We start from the raw sequence: 21817 nt of genomic DNA on the forward strand, positions 1-21817 counted from the left end.
TTGGATATCATTTCTTTATTGCCAATATTTTCACTCTAGCTCAAAGGGCTATGAACTGCAAACTTCAGCGAAGTAGAGAAGACCCTGTACTTTGAAAGTTGAAGGAGGATGGAGGAAATAGTACTGTGCTTCATTTCCCATTCCTCAGACTTGTTTATTACAGTGGTAGGTTACCATGGAAACTTTCAGGATTAAGATGGCATTATTGAGCTAAGCATTCAATGAACACCTCAGGAAAGAAAGGCTATAACATGTATGCATGCCATAAGTAGTTTTCAAATGAAAGGGTTATTTGGGAGTGAAGAGGGGATGACAGTTACTGACTTCCTTATCTCACGGAGTTTCCTGAATTCTCAAAGAGAATTATGATCAAGAGCCCACGTTTGCCTCTTTGAGGACCCTTCCATAAAGTTGTCAGTAGTTAGAGCCAGAATTTCAAAATGGAAAGTCGCTCTTTACGTACCAGGGAGTGTGGCTTTCCAAAATAGATTCTGAAGTCGAAAAGAACTCTGAGTGTTTTTTGAGGAGGGTTGACCTCCTTTCATGCCACTTACTGTGAATTAAAGCTGCGAGGGAGAACTAGTTTGGGCATGTGGTACAGCACTTAGAGCCGCCGCTGCCAGGGAACAAGATTTGTGTTTCTAAGGAGATACAACAAAAAGGAGAACGCTTTAAGAGCCAGCGGCTGTCAGAGTGTAAAAGTATCTATGTTGAGAAAGGGAAATAGAAGTTGAATTAAGTAATTTTATACACACATTACAGGGTGCCCTTCTGCTAGTAATTCTTAAATGCAAAAGCAAATAGTTGTGGCCACAAAGGGCTTAGTACATCTCAGCTGATTTTAGTTCTCAGACTCAAACTGGATATGATTGGTATTGACCTGCTCTGTGCATGTGATTTTAAGATGGTCTGACTCTTGTCTGTCATTTTCTTGGGTTGTATTAGTTGCACGGGACAAAGGGTGACATATTCCAGCAGAGGTCTGGTTGGTCACTTGACAACCTATTCTAAATAAACGAGAGGGGGAAAGCTCTTTTCCGACCAACTGGGGCAGCAAAACAGAGTCCTGCACCAATATCTTTCATGCCAGTTTTAGCCAGTTTGCAAATGTTTAATCAGTTATTATCATGGAAGGATGCCCTGAGTGGATTGCTTGGATAAAGTCTCATCACAGGACAGAAATCACAGGGAAAGTGCACCAAGGAAAAATTACAGTACAGCTATATTTACTTAGTGCCTCTGCAGTAGGGTTTTATTTTCCACAGTTGGAAAGGGAACCACCTGTCTCAACTGCTGATGTCAGAGAGCTCCCTCGAGACACAGTGCTGTTGGAAAGCACATGATACTGTATATATTTGCTCTTACGTCCATATCTGGCAAAGATTGGGTTTCAGATTTGTGCCCTATTGTGGAGTTCATTGAGCAGTGACTCCGAGATGCCCTCCCACGTCATCATGCCCTTGTGAATTAAAAGTAGCGTGTGTAAGCCCCCTTCGTGAGTGAGTGTTCCCTCAGCTTGCGATACACGTATTTACACTGCAGTAAAATGAATGGCACGCGTCTTGGGGGTTATCATCTATGGATTCGGGTTTGAAAGTGAGTATCAAGAGGCATTATCTCTGCACCTAGGAGCCGGTGTGCTGCTGGAGTTCTGGCTTTTGTTTTATTTCTAATGATCAGGACTTTTAAAACATGTATATCAGATTTGGAGGTTTTGTGTATAGATTGTTAAAAGAGGCAAAAAAAAAAAGAGAATAGTATAATAGTATGTGCCTATCTTTTTTCATTTTTTTGCTGATAGCGTGTCAGTGTGGAAAATTGTTGTAGAATGCATGAAATGCCTAATGCCTAATGGAAAGACTGGATATTATGACCATGCATTTCAAGGAACCTATTGCATTATTATTATTATTTTTAAGACTTTCAAAGAGCGGTATAACCACTGCTCCAGTTCTTTGTGCCTAAGGGAGAATCCGGCTTTTTAAACATAGTTCCTTTTAAACATGTGGGGGCCACTGCTTTGCACAACTCCAGGGGGCACCATTTATGTCATAGTCAGGGACTCACGCTTGAACTATTCCACTGACCATATGTCCAGTCCCAGGAAATAGGATGCTATCAACATTACTCAAACATTATATAAAAATAGAATTGTTACCAACAATTACAGAAGGCTTGCTATTAGTGAAGTTGTTCATTATTTTAATAGCACCATGTATCTGAATTGGAATATCTTTACCAACTTGCAAATTATATGGTTGTTACACAAAATAGGTGGAATACAGAGTCTCTGAGAGTGTAAATTACATTCTTGGGCCACATCAAATCAATGTCCTATTAGGGATCAGAACCAGGGTTCTTAATTCCCAGACTTCACATGATGCACACCTTCAATTAAATTAATATTTGAAATGATGCTTGGTATCTTTTTCTCAAACCCTAAAAATAGAGTAAATAGGATGGGCTAAGACCCCGTGGATCATGTAATCTTTTCCCCAGTGTAGGATTTTCCTCTGAACCATTAAAACTGTTATAATATATGATTGATATTAATTAGTTTTCTGTAAAGTACTGCACTCCTTAACATGAACTGAACTAGAAATAAATATATTACCATGAATTAAGATTTTATTAGTTGCGAAGAAGAACTGGATGAAGGCACCTATGTGAAATCCTAAGTACAGGCGTCAAATTGAATTAATGCCAGCACTGCCTTGAGATTAATTTGAGTACTGAGTAAGAAATAGTATACCATAACATAACTGTGTTTACTGAATCATTTTTGGCATCAAAAACTAAAGCTACATTATAGATGCAACAACAGGCTTTTCTCCCTTGGAAGAGCGAGGCGGGTGCATTTTGTAATTAAAGTGAATGTTATCCTCTGAAAAATGCCTCTAGTCTCCAGGAAGAAAACAGCCTTCCGGAGAACAGTGCATCCCTCAGACATTGCATACTTTGTGCTGCTCTGGCCTTCTTCTGCATCCTTTGAGAGTATTATAATAGATTGGCTCTATTTTCTACCCTCCCCGCTTAGGGTACTGGGTAGACCTCACTTTATATATTTGCATCTCATTATTATGTCTATGTTTTGAAAAAGTGTGGAAAGTGTTGAAAAGATACATGGGGTTGCCTCAGGGATGTTCTAGAAGGGATTCCTGATTCTGTAGGGAGCATTTAATACAGGGCTGTGCAAACTGAATACTGTAAAGCTCCAAGGATCACTCTTCACACACTGGGATGTGCATGGCGCCCCCTACAGTTGTGCACTGCTTTAATACCCCTTTTCATTCAGCAATTCCCTGATTCTGTAGTTCATTAATTTTATTTGCATGTATGATTTCACTTCCTTGAGGGTGAGCGCAAAACTTTAGACCACACTGTCAAATAGGAAGATCATGCACATCACATTCTAACTGTAGCCACAATTAGAAAAGGTAAATTTAATTTTGATATCTCTTATTTTTCCCAATAGATCCAAAATATTATATCAACATGTAATTAATATAAATTATTAGTGAGATATTTTACGTTCAATTTTTCATGCTCAGACTTTGAAATCCTATGTATATTTTACATTTATTACACATCTCAAATTTGACTAGACACATTTCAAATGCTCAGTAGCCATATGAGTGGCTATTGCATTGTACAGCACAGTTTTCCATGTCTATGCCAATTCATCAGCATTTCATTACACAGAAAAATTACCTGCAAGAAAAATACCCTTAAATATCTAAGACAAAATATAACATATCCTTTATGTCATTTTAGCAATTTAAGTGATTGTATGATTGATCACAAATTTGTGAGAAGAGTGTGACCGCCAAGAGGGTTTGGTTGATAGGCCACTGGTGGCAAAATTGACTTTATATTGAATTCTTTTGCTCCTGTGGCTTTGTTTTCCATTCTTCCCCCGTTGATATCATCATTTGAAAACACGATTTGATACTTTGCGGTTCTTCTCTCATTTGCAAACTCATAGTATCTTGTCAGTTTTCATGCACCATATGGATGTCCCGTTTCTTAACAGAGAAACACTTGAAAGACTTTTGGCTCAAATAACTTTTGTGGCCAGCGTAATGGAAACAAAAACTGTTTTCTGCACTTGCTGCTTCTTGGTATCTTTAGAGGTAGAGCCAGGTCAGGACAAGTATGAGGCTGGTTTTACTTTTCCTCAGGTAAGCAAAGAAACCAGCAGACACTTGGCATCGTGACAGCTTAGGTGATGACTGTGCGCACACTCATAGCAAGTCAGCTTAATGGAAGACTTTAAAAGAAAGTCTGCTCTGCTTTGTTTCTAGGTCTTTTTTTAGATAAGGAAGGCAGGCAGAGAGCAAGCTTCTGCATCTACTCTTGGTGCTTGATGTTAAACTGAGTTTTAAGTATTCCTGTGTGAACAGTAGATTATCATTATTGAATATTTATTATGTGCCAAGCACTGTGCTCATACACATCTCATTTAACCCTGAGACAAACCATGTAAAACAGATATTTATACTGCCATTTTCATAGATGAGAATGTGCGATCAGATGGTTTAGCTAACTCCCTGGGATCACATGGATGGATACTAAGTGGCAGACCTGCACTGACTGACCCCTTTCAAGGATCATACTCTCAGAGAAGGGGACCAGGTTTTCAAACCAAGGCAATGACATCCTTCAAAAATGAATTTTAAACAAAGGGCAAAATGCTAAAGTTTTAGAGTTGGAAGTTTCCTTTACTTCATTCAAGACATACTTTCAGAGAACACCTGATCCTGTCCCATCTTTTGATAGAAAATAGATCTAGAAAGTTGAAGTGGCTTTGTCCAAGGTCAAACAAACTTAGACATGGGGTCCCTTGATTCCTATTCCACTGCTAATTTTCTGTGTGGTTTAAGAGATAAATTGAACATTCAAAATTTTTTTTAACAGGCAGCAAACTTTAAAATTTTGCAATAGAGGAAGACGACTTTCTCTTTCTTCTCTATGCACTTTAGACTTTTTATGGAAGTATAATATGAATACTGAAAAGTGCATATTTCATAAGGGTTCAGCTCTGAATTTTTACCAACTGAACATACCCTTTTAACCAACACTGACAGCAAGAAATCAACCATAACATGCTTCCTGGAGCCCCTTTCCCTTGACCATGCCCCCAACCCCCAACCACCATGAAAGGCAACCTCTATCCTGACTTCCAGGTACATAAATTAGGTATATCTATTTCTGTACTTATTTGTATAAAGAAAGAGTAATAAAGTATGTACTTTTTTGGGGTGCCTGGCTTCTTTTGCTTCACATTACAGTTGTGGGATTTATCCACATTTTGATGCACAGTAGAAGTTCGCTCATTCTCACTGATGTATTCGGCTATCCTTTTGAAGTTTAAGAGCACCAACAACTATAACATTGTAAATGGAATTAATGGATTTATTGAACATTAATTATTACTAAAATTGCTTTTTTTAAGAACATTATTAGCCATAGTTTCATTGGATTTAGTCTAGAACAAAATAACAAGGCTCAAATATGGTACCTTAGCGGTTGCAATGCAGGGTCCATCTCAGTAAACCACTTTTGCCCTTTGTTTTTACACAATATTCAACATAGGGTAATTTAAAAGAGAAGACCAAGAGGGCACAGTCTGAAAATACCCACAGGAGAGCGCCTAGTTGGAGTTCCCATTTAGCAGCTTTATATGGCTGTGCAGAACGTGGGGTGTGGCCTATTTTTAGGTGCCCTACGTGGAAATGAATCTACTTGGACGGTAGAAAGTTACACCTCAGGAATTGTCAGCGATTTTTATTTTGAAAAGAGGCAGGAAAAGAATTCTTTCTGATCATCGGCTTGGGGCAAAGTACAACCTGGGCTCTTTAACGAATAATAAAGCTTTTGGCCTGTTTAAAACGGAAACTTTTGTAAACTGACTTTTGGAGATTGTTTCACAGGCATAGAAATCAAGCTTTCTTATGTTAGTTTTCCTGTTTTTTGCTTTCTCTGAGTGCAGGAAAATGTGAAGTTAAAAAGGTCATGCTAGTGAATACTGTTTGAGCATCCAGCATTGTAAGAGAAGAGCTGGTAGTTTATCAAGGCTTTGTCCTTCCTGAGGTTTATCATTTACCTGGTCTTACTCTGCTTACTCCATTGTCACCAGGGCTCCCTCTCCTAATTTTCTATTAGGGAATTTAGTGTGCCTGTCGCTATTCATTGGAAAATCTCCAAGCTGGGTGGTATTAGGTGGCTCTGGAGCTCAGATCTTCTACCTCCTGCTAAATAGAGTTGTATGTACAAAGAGAACAGCTGAACAGGAAAACTCTGTAACTCCCAGTGACACATCAACTATTCTGTGATACAGCCATGGTTATTAGATTTGCTAATAATGCCATGATAAAATATTTTAGGCATATGACCTTCTTTTCTCCCTTCACACCCTACAATATCTCAGATGATTCACTTCAAATTAAAAAGAAGCAAGGTCTCCTTTTACCAAATATAATGAGCTTTTTATTTAAGGGGTGAGGGCTCTAGTTTAAGGAGGCAAAAGGGTTACTTTAAGCTCTTAGTTCCCTAGATGCCATACACCTTATTCCTATTTACACAACCCTAAATTTAGGATCCATCCTCTTTTCTAAATCTTCTCTTTCTGGGTAACATCATTTCTTACCTGTTGTAAAACCAAATCGCATGTTCATATGTTAAATTGCATCCATATGCAGGCATCAGTAAATAGCCACTATCACATCAGTTGTGTTGCTTTCACTCTTACTGTGCAAGCATAGTCTTGGTCATACACATGATTTGTGCCACTTAATAGAGTTAATGATGAACAAGATGAAAGCTTGCTGTTTCCCTGGGGCAACTAGCTGGGCTTTGTCAGAAACCCAGGTCTGGAGAAGCTGGTCTTCTCATAGCCAATATGTGTGGCTGAAAGTGTTATATATTTCACAAATTTTCTTGTGCCCTTTTTCTGGAATGGTTAGAAAGTTAAATATCCATATTACAAGGCAAGTGATGAAAAGAGCAAGCTGTGCTCTTTTAGCAAAGTTGAGCACCAGTTGGCTTTCTTGGGCATGCTCTCTGATTTCCGTGCCTCTGTACAACGAAACATTTAGATTCACCTTGCACAAAAAAGTCTTCCCAAGCCTGTCTCTGCCAAGGCAGACACATCATTGCATTTGAGAGTTGGCAGGGATCTTAGATATAATTGAATCCGGCCGTCTCCTTGGACAGATAAGGAAACTGAGGCTCAGGATCATTAAGTGAAACTGCCCAAAGTTGAATTGCAGGCTTGTGACACAGCTGAAGGAGCACCCATTTTCTCCCTTCCATCCTTTTTCTTCCATTTTGGGCTAAATCAAGATTCACAAAGTCATTCTACTTATCAAATAGACTTGAGTCTCCTGTAATCACTTTAAATCTCCTGAACTTGGCTTTGGTTCCAGCCTCATTTCCCCTCTTCTCATGAAAAATTTTTAATGGTCAAAATAATGATCACCCAAATGTAGAAAGAGTGATTTGCAGGAAAGGTCCACGAAACTGTGACAACGCTAACTTAGAGGGGCAAATAGTAAAGCTTTCATTCCTGTGGAGATAGTCAGCCTTCCAGGGGAGAGAGGGTGGGTCAACCTCTCATGTTATATTGGAGAGACCAGAATGAGCTTCCTGCCTAAGAACCGGGCTGACACGTGACAGCCTTTATACAGGGGGTCCACATTTAGGGACAGATTATGTTCCAGAAGTTCAATTGCAAGTTGCTGCTTTGAAACTTGGACTTCATTTTCCTCATCCGGGCAATTTCATGTATCTCCAGTAGGAGTCACGTCTCAAACAGCTCCTCCCTCAGCCTTCTAAGACTGCCCCTTCCTATTCTCCAATTGGTAACATCTCTTCCTGAGAAATTTTCTTAATAGTTTAGTCATACCATTCTGAAGGCATTTGCTATTTTTTTTCTCAGTATGTGCTTCTGAACTCTATGAGATGCTAGAAGGGAAGAAAAAATATGACTAACAAATAGATGCTTTGGTATAAATAACTAAAATCCCCTTAACCCTACCAAGGATAATTACATTTTTGATTGGAAAGTTTAACTTAACTGATGAAATTTCAAATTAAGAAACAGAGTGAAGACGGTAGTGGCATCTGGGAGTCCACGTTTTGGGCCCATCTGAGGCAAGCGGATAGTAGTTTGCAGTTCACCTCTCCCTATAATTCAGGGCTCGCAGGATTTCTCAGAGTGCCAGGTAGGAACCTCTCCCCAGGCTGCTCCTGAGTGGAATCTCGCCTCCTGAGAGGAGCAGCTATTAGACTTGGTGTGATAAACAGAAATGTCTTCCTTTTAAGTGTCCAATGAATATTTGAGACTTACATTGGATGTCAGGCACTATTTCTATTTACTACATTCCCTGTATGTTAAGAAGGCATAGCTATAAGTTTGAATCTCTATGTTTCTTTAAAAATGAATAGTTTTTATTATTCTTCTGAACATAGAGGTTATACACATTTATTATAGAAAATTTCAAAAATTTCAGAAAGGTGCATACTCACACATGAAGAAAATTGAAAGGAACCTAAAATGTCCTCAGCCACTATTAACACCTTATTATGTATTCTTCTTGTCCTCTTCCCTCTTCTTTCTTTCTAAGAGGATATATTTGTATGTAAATTTGTTGGGATTATAGTTTTTTCAAACATAATTTTAAAACAATGTATTTTGCACATTTTCTCATTATACCATTAAATGTATTTTACAACAGTTTTTAATGATAGCATTGAATATATGTAATGAATATATGTACATGAATATTATATATATATATATAGTGTTGTATAGTTTATTTAACTAGAGCATTACTGTTGGATATTTACACTGCTTTCAAATTTTCAGTAATGTAAATAATGTAGCATTAACTATCCTCACACAAAAAATCTTTGCCCACATCCCCCTGTTATTTCCTTAAGATGAATTTCTGGGTCTATGGAGATGCTCATTTTTAACATTTTTGATACATATTGCCTGCTTATCCTCCAGAAAAATTTGTCCCCATTTATAATCCCACCATTAGTATTTTACATCTATTTTTGATTGAGCTGCTAAATGTGGAGGTTAATCTTAGAAGTGTTCTTTTGATTAAGAATGTTTCCTCCAAAATCTTGTTGGGCTAGCAAATATAAAATAAGATTTTATAAAAGTCATCATAAAATTTAGCTTAGACCTTAAGCTAATTGCTCTTAAGATGAGAATGTATTTTCTTTCTACATCTCCACATTTGCAGGATCTATATTAGCTCTGCTAGAGGAAATTCAAATATCAAAGCACTAGAAAAATCTACAACAGAAACAAAAACAAAATAACTAGAACCTTTTGAAGGCTTTTTTGGTGGGATTAAAAAAAAAACACTTCACTTATTTAATTCTTCCATTTTGAGACTAGTTGAAAAATACAATTTTCTTCTCTAAAATCAAGTTAAGCTCATTAGGACCCAAGCTCTAGAAATAAGTACCAGAGGGAACTGTGTGACTAACAAAAATTTTTTCAACTCAGTAATTTATGTACCTCAGTTTTCTCCGGCTCTCACTAACTTCAGTTAGGGGATAAAATGTCTTTCTTACTAAGTGAACTATTATGTTATTGAGGTTCAGTAGCCATTTAAATTTTTAAATAGTACCAAATTTAGTAAAATATCATGTGCTTTATTTTCAGTTTCAGTAAAAAAAGAAATTGCTAAATAATCCTGTTGAACATTCCTTGTTTAAATAATCAATAACTCACTGCATTATAGCTGAATTAACCTGAAATAATTAAAGTAAATGAAAATGTCTGTAGATGCACATATATTGCAGAGTTAAGCATCAGACAAAATCAAATTTTAATCATCCTTTTATTATCTCTTATCTGTGGTCCTAATAAGCATAATTCTTGCTTTATGTTTAGATTAATCCAATTGACTGAAGCTTTGATTAATTTTCCCGTTATTTTTTGTTTTAATGTAAAAAATGCCAAGAGCAGCTTTTGAGGTCCACGTGAAAATATAGGCTGACTCAGTTGCATAGAGCTGGTCTGCAGAAGATTTTTTATTGGAGATGGGAGATGTATTGCTGAGGCTATCACCTCTAGTTTACTAAAAAATAAAAATAAATAAGTGAATGTTAAGAGGCATTAAAGCTGTTCATTAACTCTTCTCTAATTTGTTTCCCCAAAGGTGCTTTGTTCCCATTGACATCGACCATGATAGTTTTGTGTAAATTAAGTCTTGATTTTCGAGTGTTTATTGGCTAGAGGTCTTTGTTATATCCTGCCCTGCTACCAACTTCTGGGCCCCGCACAGCCTCTGCTTCAAACACGTCCCAGAAGCTCAGAGCATGTGCTCAGAAACTGACACAGGGTATCAGGATCAATTAGCCCCTCTAGGAATTAAAAGCAAGCAATTGAATGCCTCTTAACAATGATTAACTTTAAAATTATTAGCAATTCTGGGCAGATCCTTTTTCTTTCTGGAAGAATGCTCTAGGCAGGTAGCAGTCCCAGGAATGTTAGTTTCTAGTTATGTAGGCACTCTCTTGGCTATAAAGTTGCCTTAGGGGTCTTGGCTGTGCTTTTGATTTGGGAATGAATATTATTCTTATGTATGAAACTTTAGTTCTTTCTAGAAGGGTTTTCTGAGACCTGTAATCTCTTGTTGGCTGCTATCTAAACACTTGCTCTGTCTTATTTTTCTCAATTAGAACATGGGTACACACATAATCTTTACTGGGTAGTTTTGAGGACCAAATTGATTGAAATGTGGTATATAAAAAGCTGATATTAATGTCTAGCTTATGTAAACTCTGCTGTATAGGTTTTCTTTTCCATTTTTCTTTCTTGAAAAGTTTTAGTCTTAAATTTATTCTTATATAGTTTATTGTAAGTTTATAAAAAGGAGCAAAGATATTTATACTAGCAGCTATTTACTTCTGAGTTCTCACCTGTGTACAATAATGACATCAAAATCAATTGTCTTTGCTGTTGTCTAATTGGGTATTTGAGTACTTATTGGGTATTAGAGTTTGATTGTGTTTATTTCTTAGCAGTAGCGGTTGTCTGAAATATGGAAAGTGGGAAAAGCCTGTAATTTGGGGCAGGGGTGGGGAAAGAAACCTAAATTTATGTACTTTGTCAAATATTTTTGTCATAGAATCAAATTATTCTTCTGAAAGTTTATTTTCTCTCTTGTTATCAACTCTAAGGATAGATTCTCTAGCCTCGACCAAAGTAGGAGCTTTGGGAAACGTTAACAGAACTACCGGGGGGAGAAATTCCAGTGGGGTGGAATCTAGGCTTTGTGTAGATATGGAACATTATGGGCACTCAACAGATGTTAATAAATACCTCTTTCTATTGTTGAGACAAAATGGGGGTGATTTGGGTGTGAATTGTAATGGTTAGTGGAAGGACTTTGTACCTAAAAAGGGTGTGTTTTAAGGAGAAGAGGAATCTGTATATTGAGCAAAGTAACGTTGTTGTTTTTTCATATCAAATTATTCTCCATTTTTAAAGGCTGTCATTCCCCTAAAATTGTAAGCTCCCTTGTGTCCATGTCATATGCCTTCTTGGCAGTCCTTGCAATATGTTGCTGTGGACACAGTAAGGTTTCAATAGATCCTTGTTGATTGAAACCAAACATTTGGAAATCTTGAAGGCAGAGTTGACGAGGGGGTAAAAAAGGGCTGGAGGGAGAGAGGAAGGGAAATAGTCAAAGCAGAGAGAGAATTAACTATAGAAACCTCCTGGGAAGTCAGAAAAGACCAAGGTTTATGAGCAAGCAACAATTTACGTTCTCCTGAGAAAAGAAAAAACTGGACAGAAGAGAATGTTTAATCTGAAGAGCTAATTAACCAAATTATAAGACCTCTAAAATATCCCTCATGTTACAGTTGTAATTTTGGGACTTAAAAAAAATGGTGGAAGGTACTCTTATTTGTCCCAAGAATGTATTTAAATTTTGATTTGTACAGAAATAGAAATTTGAGGGAAAAATTGCAGTATGCTGTGGTTTATAAATCATTTCAATGTTTTGAGTCTTGACTAACCCTCTTTGTGATGGTGAAGGAAAAAAAAAAAGGGTATATTAAACCACCTCTGGTTTCAGTGGATGTGCTGATTTGATTAGGAAAAAGGTGGAATAGGTGGCAAAAAGATAAACAGAATACCCCAGCAAGACGATGTGAGCAGGTTACAATATCCAAAACAATACTAGAAAATGTTGCAGTGTAAAGAATTTCTCTAAAAGGTGTGAATAGGATTTAAAAAAATAGATAATAGATGCTGAGCATTCGATGAGAACTATTAAAAGTATCAGAGAATAGCACAACACGGGAATCACCTGATAATAATTAATAAACATCAATTCTTCATGGTCAAGTGACCAATACTATTTCACAGTTGACTGTGTTGAGGGTAGAGCCAATGACCCTTGCCCTGAATTTTAATAATTTACTGTAGTTTTACATTAAATCAGAATACAATTGGGAAGAAAATGAGTGTTTCTTTGTGGGGAGTGCAGAGTAATGCCACTAATTGCATGTATAAAACCCTTCCCGAGATTGTATTTTCCTGTTCTTGCTTGATTTAGAAAATTAAAACTACAGTAATTTTCTGCTATTTGTAAGAGGGAAAATGTACCAGTGTAATATATTCAGCTAACTTAAAATGCCAAAGCTTTCGGCCATCTTTTTATGTCCCGTAATGACAAGCTGTCAATTTCATCACATTGTTCAGGAATTTACTAGCAACTTGTTGCAGATATCAGAGTAGACAAATCTCTTATAATATATGTGATCGGAAAGAAGCAGCCATCTGCTGTTTTTTTGTCTTTTTGTTTTTTCTTTCAGTTTAATATTTGAGCAACTTTATATTTAAATTATATGTTAGAGCAAATCACTGTTTTTTCTTTATAAAGAGAAGGACAATAGAGAATACATTAAATTAACATTGGTAGAATAGGAGTTTAAGTTCATAGTGTTTTAAAAATTATTTTTAGATAGCTATCTGGAGAATGTTTTTCAGAAAAGTTATTATCAAGTAAAAGAATTGGGCTGATTTTAAAAGTATTTTGGGCTTAACATTTTATAAAAACACACATATTCACAAATATGTATATGTGTGCACGTCCCTGGAACTTGGAAGGGTTAAATCAGATCACTGTATGTTATGGAAAGGGTTTTCCACCGGTGTCTAGTGCCTTGGGTTTGTTATGTATTCAGTATGTAGTGTCATCATAAAACAGTTGCACCTGCATTAGCCCTCATTGTCTCAGGGTAGAAGCTGGGAAAAAAAAAAAAAATTAAAAAGCTCAAGAAATAAATCTTTCTGCTAATAGCGTGTCGGTATTTTTCCCTTACTCCACGGACATTTTCGCTCTCAAGTGCAAACTGCACCACCCAGGGCACTAGGGTTGAAATCCAGTGTTTATTCAAAAAGGCACCCTAAGGCATTAGAGAGGAAATGCTCCATGTATGAAAAAAAGGCAGCTGGGAAACTGAGCGGATCTGGGCAGAGCAGCAGCAACTGTATTTACTAACACTTGTTTTCTGGGAGCCTATGAGAGAAATGGAAATAATTAGAAGGAACCTGAAAGGATGGGATTTTGTTTCTTGTTCTCCTTATATGGAGCAAAGCAAACTGCAGTCACACTTCGGGAGCTGGTGTTTCCTACTGCCATGGGGACAGCCGGTTTCTGAGTGGAGGAGTTTGTTTATACCTTAACAAATACAGGCTGCTTTGTTGATTAAACAAGCAAAAAAAAAAAAGAAAAAATGCATGCCCCATTCCTTGCTTTCAAACACTTCCCCCAACTAGAAAATGTCTCAGAAAAATGCATCATGTGATAAGCTCTTGCTTTAGTCCCAAACCGAGCTGGAATCCACTTGGAGATCTTAAAATTCAAGTCCTTAGAGAGTACACATTTTAGCTAAGAATATAGTTACTCTGTCATGAAACAGGGAGCTTTGCCACTTGCTTGTTTGGAAGGAAAATAATTAAAAAAAGATTGCAGGGGATTTTAGTTATTATATGGCCAGGGCTCCATTTAGAGTCTGTGGCATTCAAAGCTGGCTTTAATCACAGCATGATGCTCGAAGCCTCCAAAAGTCCAAGTGTTTCCTTTCTTTTTTTGGGATTTTTTTTTTTTTTTCCTAAGCGTTACTTCACTGAGGCAGAGGGCTGCCTTTGAGTGACGTCACGAGTTTGAGCAGCAAGCTGCACAGGAGAAGGGAGGCTGGGTGAGTGACAGCCCAGCCTACTTTTTAATAGCTTTGTCATGTGACTGGGGACTGTAGTAAGACAGGTGCCTTCAGTTCACTCTCAGTAAGGGGCTGGTTGCCTGCATGAGTGTGTGCTCTGTGTCACTGTGAATTGCAGTTGAAAAAGCTTGACTGGCGTCATTCAGGAGCTGGATGGCGTGGGACATGTGCAACCAGGACTCTGTATGGAGTGACATCGAGGTGAGCTGGGACTGGGCTCGCTCGGCATTGCAGCCAGGACTGAAGCTTCCCTCGAGATGCAATTATTCCTGTAAGGGGGGAAGGGCTCGGGCGAGGAGAGGAGCGAGAAAAGTAGCCCGGGCAGGAGCTTTTGCAAGGGAATCTCAATCTTATCTTAACTCCAATAAGTTTGCTATTTTAAGGTGGCTCTGAGATGCCTTGAGCAAATCAAAGCTTAGCTGCTGTCATCAGTATCTGTTGCAGTTAGAAACTCTTTCCATGTGCCATTGGCTCTGTTTCTCCTCATATGCAATATTTATGCTCTAAGATATTGATATGAATCAGAAGCTGAAGTCTTTCCAGTGGTGTTTAGTGGCCTGCTTGGAAAAATGCCATTTCTATTTATAATCAGATGAAGATAAAAATATTAAAATGGTTGTGCTCAAATATAGTCAGTTTTGACTCTAGTCTGGATTTTTCCCCCCGTCTCTGTTCATCAGACAGAAAACTCACAAAATCCTAAAAATCTTGGTGGGCTATTTTGGATTGCTTTTCTCACAGAACACAAAACAATGAAGCTGATTCCTTTCAAACTCCTATAGGTGGTTGAAAGATTTGGCCGGCAAATTAAAAAAATATACCGTTACAGTGCAAGGGTTTCCATTAGCGTCGGTGCCAGGGAAGCCAATGGTTAAATGTCTGTGTACCACGGAGAGCTGCCTGAAGCCGAGAGAGAATAGAGTTTATGCAGGACTGTGTGTGGAGCTGCTCGCTGCTTGTGTAAAAATAGACGGCAATACATCAATTCCACAGCCTCTGCCGGCTACAATTCATACAGGGGGAAAAAAGCAAGCCGTTTCCTCGTCATCTCTGGAGTCTAGAGTGAGTAGCGGGGGACGGAGGACCTCGGCATGTTTGCCTTCAACACAATGGAATGTTCTCGGAAAGTTTGGGCAACTTGGGAAACAAGCGAAACTTTCTGTGGACTCTGGTGAGATGGACCCGAGTTGAATTGCATGGAGGATCCGAGCAGCGAACAATGACTCTGGCAGAGGACTGCCAGTGCTTCCTCTGGGTAGCCGGGGGCACGTAGGGTAAGGGGGAGGACCAAGCGCCACACGTGATTTGATTAAATAAGATGTCCATGTGGTGCCGCGATACACATCTAAAGTGAAAATAATTTGGCCGAGGCTGTCTGCGAATGCATTTTTCCTATCTAGCGAGGCATGCCCTGGATTCTTAACTCTTTGCTGGGTTTGCAAATGTTGGCTCCGTGTGCCCTCTCTTTCCTTGGCAGATCTATTTGTGGATTGTAATTGTTCTTATCTTGTTGTGATTTCTCAGAAAAGCGGAATAGATATGGATAATTCATGTGTCCTGTAGCTATTATGAGTCAGGGTTATAAGTGGCTTCAAAGTCCTAATTGTCTTCGAGTAGCTGGAGTGTCCTGTTGGGTGATAGTCTGGCTGGCACTGTGGGACTCAGCTGCTGTAGTTTCATTTTTCCATCATGTATTATTCCTGATGCTGCTACGAGCTGAAAGAGGAACTAGATTATATGGAAATATGCAAGATTTACTTTAATCATTGGAATTTCGGCAGTCATTTTCAAATCAGCGTCAGAACCATTGAGAACAGCAGCCTTTTAATTTTTTTCTTAAGGAGGTGAGGTCTCGGGCTAATCGTCCAGCCGCGGATTGAGTTGTCGGTCGGCTGAGCCTGGCCAGTCGCTTCTCTCTTGCTCTGGCGGCAGCAAGCTGCTGGAAGCCCAGCCTTCGCGGCTGCAGCTCTGGGAATCACCTCCGCCGGTCTAAAATATTACGAGCAGCAGGTAGCGTAGGCAGCTTCATTTTTTGAATCATTAATGTTTGCTGTCATTCTAAAACGTATTATGCCCTTTTGCACATAATGAGAGGACAGAACCTTGGTTAATAAAGGCCTACATCACTATAGCCACTCCAACTCTCCAGTGTTTCACAGTTTAATGAAGGTGATGTACAATCAGGTTACTAAGATTGATAGAGACAATTCACATGACATACACTCCACTAAGACTGTCATTCTTTACTGGCCCCCGCTCCACCCCTTTCCTCTGTCTTGACTATTGTTTTTAAGAAGTAAGATTCTTTTTTCATTAATATAATTAATGCGGCCAGGTCCACTCTTTCTTCTCTCTCTCTTTAAAATTTACCATCAATGGCACAAAAATCTCCAAAAGGTTAATGGAGAATTATACTTAATTATAATGATTCATTATCATCGGTGCAGTTAAGCTAATTTATTGTCTGCTCCCTAACTAAGAGAAAAGTCTGTTGGGATGCAATAACATACAATAATTAGCCTTTTGTGTTTAGTGACTGCTTTATCCTCTTAAATCTTATAAAATTAAGGCTACGGTTGTGAAATAGCTGTCATGGTCGCAAAGAAGCAGTAGAATGTGTCTCTGTAATTGCAGTAAAGCACACCTGTTACAGATGTATAGGGAAGCAGTAAATATCAGCATGTCAGATGAGGACAGTTACAGGGCTCACACTAAGTCTCGCATCATCCAAAGGCCAAATATAAATTACTAACAGGCACACTTGCTACCACTAATGTGTTTTAGATTATCAGGATAATGCCACATTCAGAAGCACTGATTTTATTAGCATGTCAACAGTGGCAAGAGCACATGCATATTTTTCAACCATAACAAAAGCAAAAAGGAGGGAGAAAGAGAGACAGGGAAGGAGGGAGACAGGAGAGGAGAGGAAAGAAATAGGTGCATTACAGCATAGTAAAATACCAAACAATTGAATCGATTTTTTCAATGGTTTTCAAAAGTTACTGAAAAATACATATTTCTGAAAGGTTACAGGGTGTTGAACAAGCCAGGCCGAGTGAGTCCAATGGAAGAGAGGGAGACAGCAAGAAGTTGTTCTCTCCTGGGTAGAACACTTCAGCGATCCGAAACGTGGTTTCCAGGTTATGCTCTTTACAACAGGAACTTAAGCCAGATGTAGAGATCCTACGTTTTCTAACTTATTTTTATTTGTTGTTGTTATCGTTTATGCTTTTTTTTTTTTTGAAGAAAAGGACTATCTCCCAATGAAATCCTACCGGTTTTTACACCATTGAAAAAGTTATCCCCTTATCTCTGAAGTGGTCGTATGGTGGCAGGGTTACCGCAGTGTGTGTGTGCTTGGAGCATAAGCAGGGTGGGCAAGTATGGAGCCGGGAAGCGTTACACCCATAACAAAGCACGAACATTGTACCAGAACAAAATCTCCTCATCAGCCCAGCCTCCGCTTACTTATAAACCTAGTCAAGTATACCGATCTGGATCTGTAACTTTGGGCTAACTCGGATAATAAAAAAGGAAAGATCCATAAAATGATAAGGAAAGAGTTTAGTTGGAGAGAACTGCCCTCTCTTTGCATTGCCTTTGTGCCTGCAATTTGGGAGCTCACCGGGGCCTGGTGGTTTTAAGGAAGAACTACAGGGATTTTCAGATTCCTCGCAGCCTCTCCTTACCGACTGCTGACTCCATTATCCAAGACCTACTTCTCGGCATGGTGCTTATGAGCACGCTGCTGCCGATGACCCATGCATTGGAGCCTGCCAGAAATGACAGGGGTGCTCGAGAAGAAAAATCTGCCTAAAACTTATTTTATTCAAAATCTAAATGTCCAGCGGGATTGTCAGCTTCATGCCCAACTGCTGCCTGGATGTGAGCAACTCCACAGCATCTCTCCTGACCTTGGAAGGTAGGGCCAAGAGGGTGCCACTTCAGCGTGTGTCCCTGCTGATTCAGACACCTTGGCTTGCAGGTGGATAAAGTCCTTATGGCTTTGGCATCACCAGCCCCCTGCAATAGGAAGTTTCTGCAGGGTTCTTCACAGTAGGCAGGGAGAAATCAGCAGTTGGATAGCCAACTCCAGGTGAGAAGACCACCCCATTGGTAAGGGGGTCCACTTTCCTCAAAAAGCCACAGTAGGGGACACTTAAAAGACCATTTACTCCACGCATGGAGGTGAAAGACTATGCCAATCTAAAATAGCCTTGGTGACAAGCAGCCCAGACACAGTATAGAATATTTTAAACCTCTCGATATCTTGAAATCATTTTAAAACACCAAAGAAAAGTAGTTCTGTTGAATTCCCTTAGAGCATAGTTTAGGAATACGAAAATGATGAAAAAATATAGTTGTGGTGTGCTATAGTGCTGTAGTGGTTTTTCTTTCCAGACCTCAGGTGATCCCAATCATACACATACATACACATACACACACGTACCAACACACATGACTTGCAGGTTACACATAGTGAAAGATATGAAGATCGGATAGAATCCGATCAGTGGTTTTTGTTCTTCATCTCAAGGAACTTGCTTTTGACCCGTTCAAGATCAAGTTCAGAAGCTCATGAAAAGTCAAGTAAGAGTAAAAGATTTAGATAACAGTTCAAGAGAACCATAGGCAAGTTAAAGGACTTTGCATCATTAGTTGCTAAATGAATTATATGGATTATAATGGTTAAAAGGAGCGTGAATGGAGAAAGTTTTTCCTAGTATAGTTCCTATGTTCTATTTTTCATTTAGCAATTATTCCCTCTCTATTATATGTGATGGCAATTCGAAGATAAAATCAAATTTAGACCCTTCCAAAGGGATTCTACTTGAAAAGTAGAGTGAAATTTGCATATAGTAAACCAGAAAACCATTTGCGACTGTGTAAGTGCTAACTATCAAAGAGGCACAAACAAATCCAGTTGATTTCTAACTGGAAAAATCAGAGAAGGCTTCACGGCATTTACCATGAATTTGGAGGTAAAATTTTGGAAGGAACGGATCAGGCGAAGTATCTTTTGAGAGCAAAGTGAGTAAACGAATTGAGGATGTTTTTTCTGGTGACTAAAACCGTGGAAACCAGCTTTGGTGGAGTCGTTGAGCTAACCAGGCTTAATTCCTATCACATGCTGTTGCAGTTTAATAAATTCCTGCAGTTAATGAAGGCTTTTTTCCCCCTGCCTCCTGCAGTGTGCTGCTCTGGTTGGTGAAGACCAGCCTCTTTGCCCAGATCTTCCCGAACTTGACCTTTCCGAACTAGACGTGAACGACTTGGATACAGACGGCTTTCTGGGTGGACTCAAGTGGTGCAGTGACCAATCAGAAATCATATCCAATCAGTACAACAATGAGCCTTCTAACATATTTGAGGTAAGGACATCCCTTGGTGAAAATTAATTTCTCCTCGAACTTGGCTTGGGCCACGCTAACATGATTATTGGCCTGAAAGTACAATGGGTTCTTACTTTGCTGTCATCAAAAGACTCTTTATCACGGTTAGGCACTTCCTATTTTACGAAAAACAAATAGATATATTTTTTTTTTCTTTTGAGAATTAAGGGGCTAGGAACCAACAACAAAGTGCATTAAACTGTGTTGAAATGCTAAGGGATTGTGAAAGAATTAGGGAAAAAGAAGAACAAAAGTCTAAACCTGTTTATTCCTATTTCCCACAGAAAATGGTGCCTAATATAAATTAATGTAGAATGTAAAAGAATGCATTTCTTTTTAACCAAGGGGTTAGATATCTACTTTATTTGTTTTACAAAGTAAGCAATTATTATTATTATTATTATATTTTTGGTCATACCTCTGATTTCTCTATTTTATGGAAACTTCTAAACTCATCTACTCTAATATTTACTTATAAATTAGTCAAAATTCATTTGCCTTTCAATAGTGAGAATTATCTTCCAGACTCTAGACTCTTATTATAAGCCTACCCTATAATAAAGAATGTTAATCTACTACTATTAAAGTGTTACTTTGAGAAAAGAAGTTCTTTCTCACAAGATCAGTACTCATTTACTTGAAAATAAGTGGTTTCTTATAGGGACAAGCATGAAGTGAGTACTGTGGCAAGTGAGTTGAATAAAACTTGTCAAAGCAACTAGTTTTCGGTTTCACAACCACCAGTGCCACCATCATCTAACATCTTCTCCCCCTATGTGCCAACCTCCATACAAAGCACTTTAAATGTATTGTTTATCCACCAGCAGAAACATTTCTTATACTTTATACTTAGATGTCATTTGGTTGAAATATTTATTCTTTTTCCAGCACCCAGCACATGAAAGGTACTGAATAAATGTTTATTGAGTCATTAAGAAAACCAATTCTGCAATATTTACTGAGTTTGTCCAGCACACAGAAGGTGTTAAACAAATGTTTGTTGAATAATGAGTGAATGATGAATATAGTAATGTTAAGAACAATAATAGTAATGACAACAATGACCAACATTTTGGAGCACTTGTGCTTTGTATATCATCTCACTCATCTCTCAAAACAATCTATTGTTTAGATACTATTATTATCATTCTCATTTTACATATGTAAACACTGAATCTCAGAGAGGTTGTGATTTTCCCAAAATCACACAGCTGACGAATAAAGAACTGAGACTTGAACTCCACATTGATCTAATTCCAAAGTCTATATCATTGATAAAAATAGAACAACAGTGAATTTAGGTGACAGCCATCCTTTACAAAGACGTATCAAGCTGCTTCTTTGCTCAATATATTTAAAAATAGAACAGAATCTTTCCTTTCAGTGTTGGTTGAGGTGGAAGCAGGGATAGCTAGTGAGCTGAGGTGGCGGTAGGTTCTGCCCGTGGCTGAGATTTTATAATATGTCGGGAGCATGAAGTGGGTCTGAGAAGAGGGTTTCAGGTAGTGGTGTTGGGGCTGGGGAGAAGGAATAACGTGGAGGAAACACTGGAGGTCTGTGGTTAGTTACACTTTCCCAGGCTTCTCAGCCGGGTCTTAGAAAGTTCATGCGAGGACTTGGCTGGTTAGAACTGGTAAATTGAACATTCCTCATTCAGTACACTTGTCAGGTTACAGGCCCATTTTAAGTCATGCTGCATTAAATAAACAGTACTTTAAAAAATGTCCATCTCTATAGACCTCTTATCTGAAAATCGGCTATTCCTTATTGGGTGAATGCCATGCATTTTGTAGATGATGGTTAGGGAATAACTAAAAGGCGGGGGGAGGTGATGTGGTAGTCAATACCTCCCCGGTGGGCTAGTTTCAAAAAAAGATGACTTTCTCCGTGACCTTGTGTCCCTGTATTTCGTGTTGCAGCCCTTGCATGAGGTACTTCTCATTTACACCTTCAGGAGTCTTGGTTCAGCAGCTAGTTAGTTATATACAGATGCTTAATCTACACTGAGACACCCCTTTTGTTTCCCTATATGACTTTCTACCACTGATAGAATTGCTTTCAATGCTCTAAAACACAAGGTTGATTTAATTTAATCTTTCATTAGGTCATTTTAAACTGGTGACTCTCAACTGAAGGCAATTTGCCCCCCCCCCCCCCCC

The 21817-nt window shown here is 38.6% G+C and overlaps 1 protein-coding gene across 3 annotated transcripts in view; it reads left to right on the forward strand.

The window, feature by feature from the left end:
* The first annotated feature begins 1499 nt into the window (after positions 1–1499).
* The window catches only part of PPARGC1A (PPARG coactivator 1 alpha), a 108178-nt gene continuing 87860 nt past the window's right edge, over positions 1500–21817 (forward strand). For 2 of the 3 annotated variants that reach the window (XM_046656459.1, XM_046656461.1), the window contains exons 1-2: positions 14312–14463; positions 19458–19637. In XM_046656459.1, coding sequence (XP_046512415.1) covers positions 14416–14463; positions 19458–19637 — 228 coding nt within the window. In that variant the 5' untranslated portion in view covers positions 14312–14415. Of the gene's footprint in view, positions 1597–14311; positions 14464–19457; positions 19638–21817 lie in introns of those variants that run through there. The other variant, XM_046656460.1, reaches the window with a different exon arrangement.

Source organism: Equus quagga, chromosome 3 (assembly GCF_021613505.1).
Source record: "Equus quagga isolate Etosha38 chromosome 3, UCLA_HA_Equagga_1.0, whole genome shotgun sequence".
Classification (NCBI taxonomy): domain Eukaryota; kingdom Metazoa; phylum Chordata; class Mammalia; order Perissodactyla; family Equidae; genus Equus; species Equus quagga.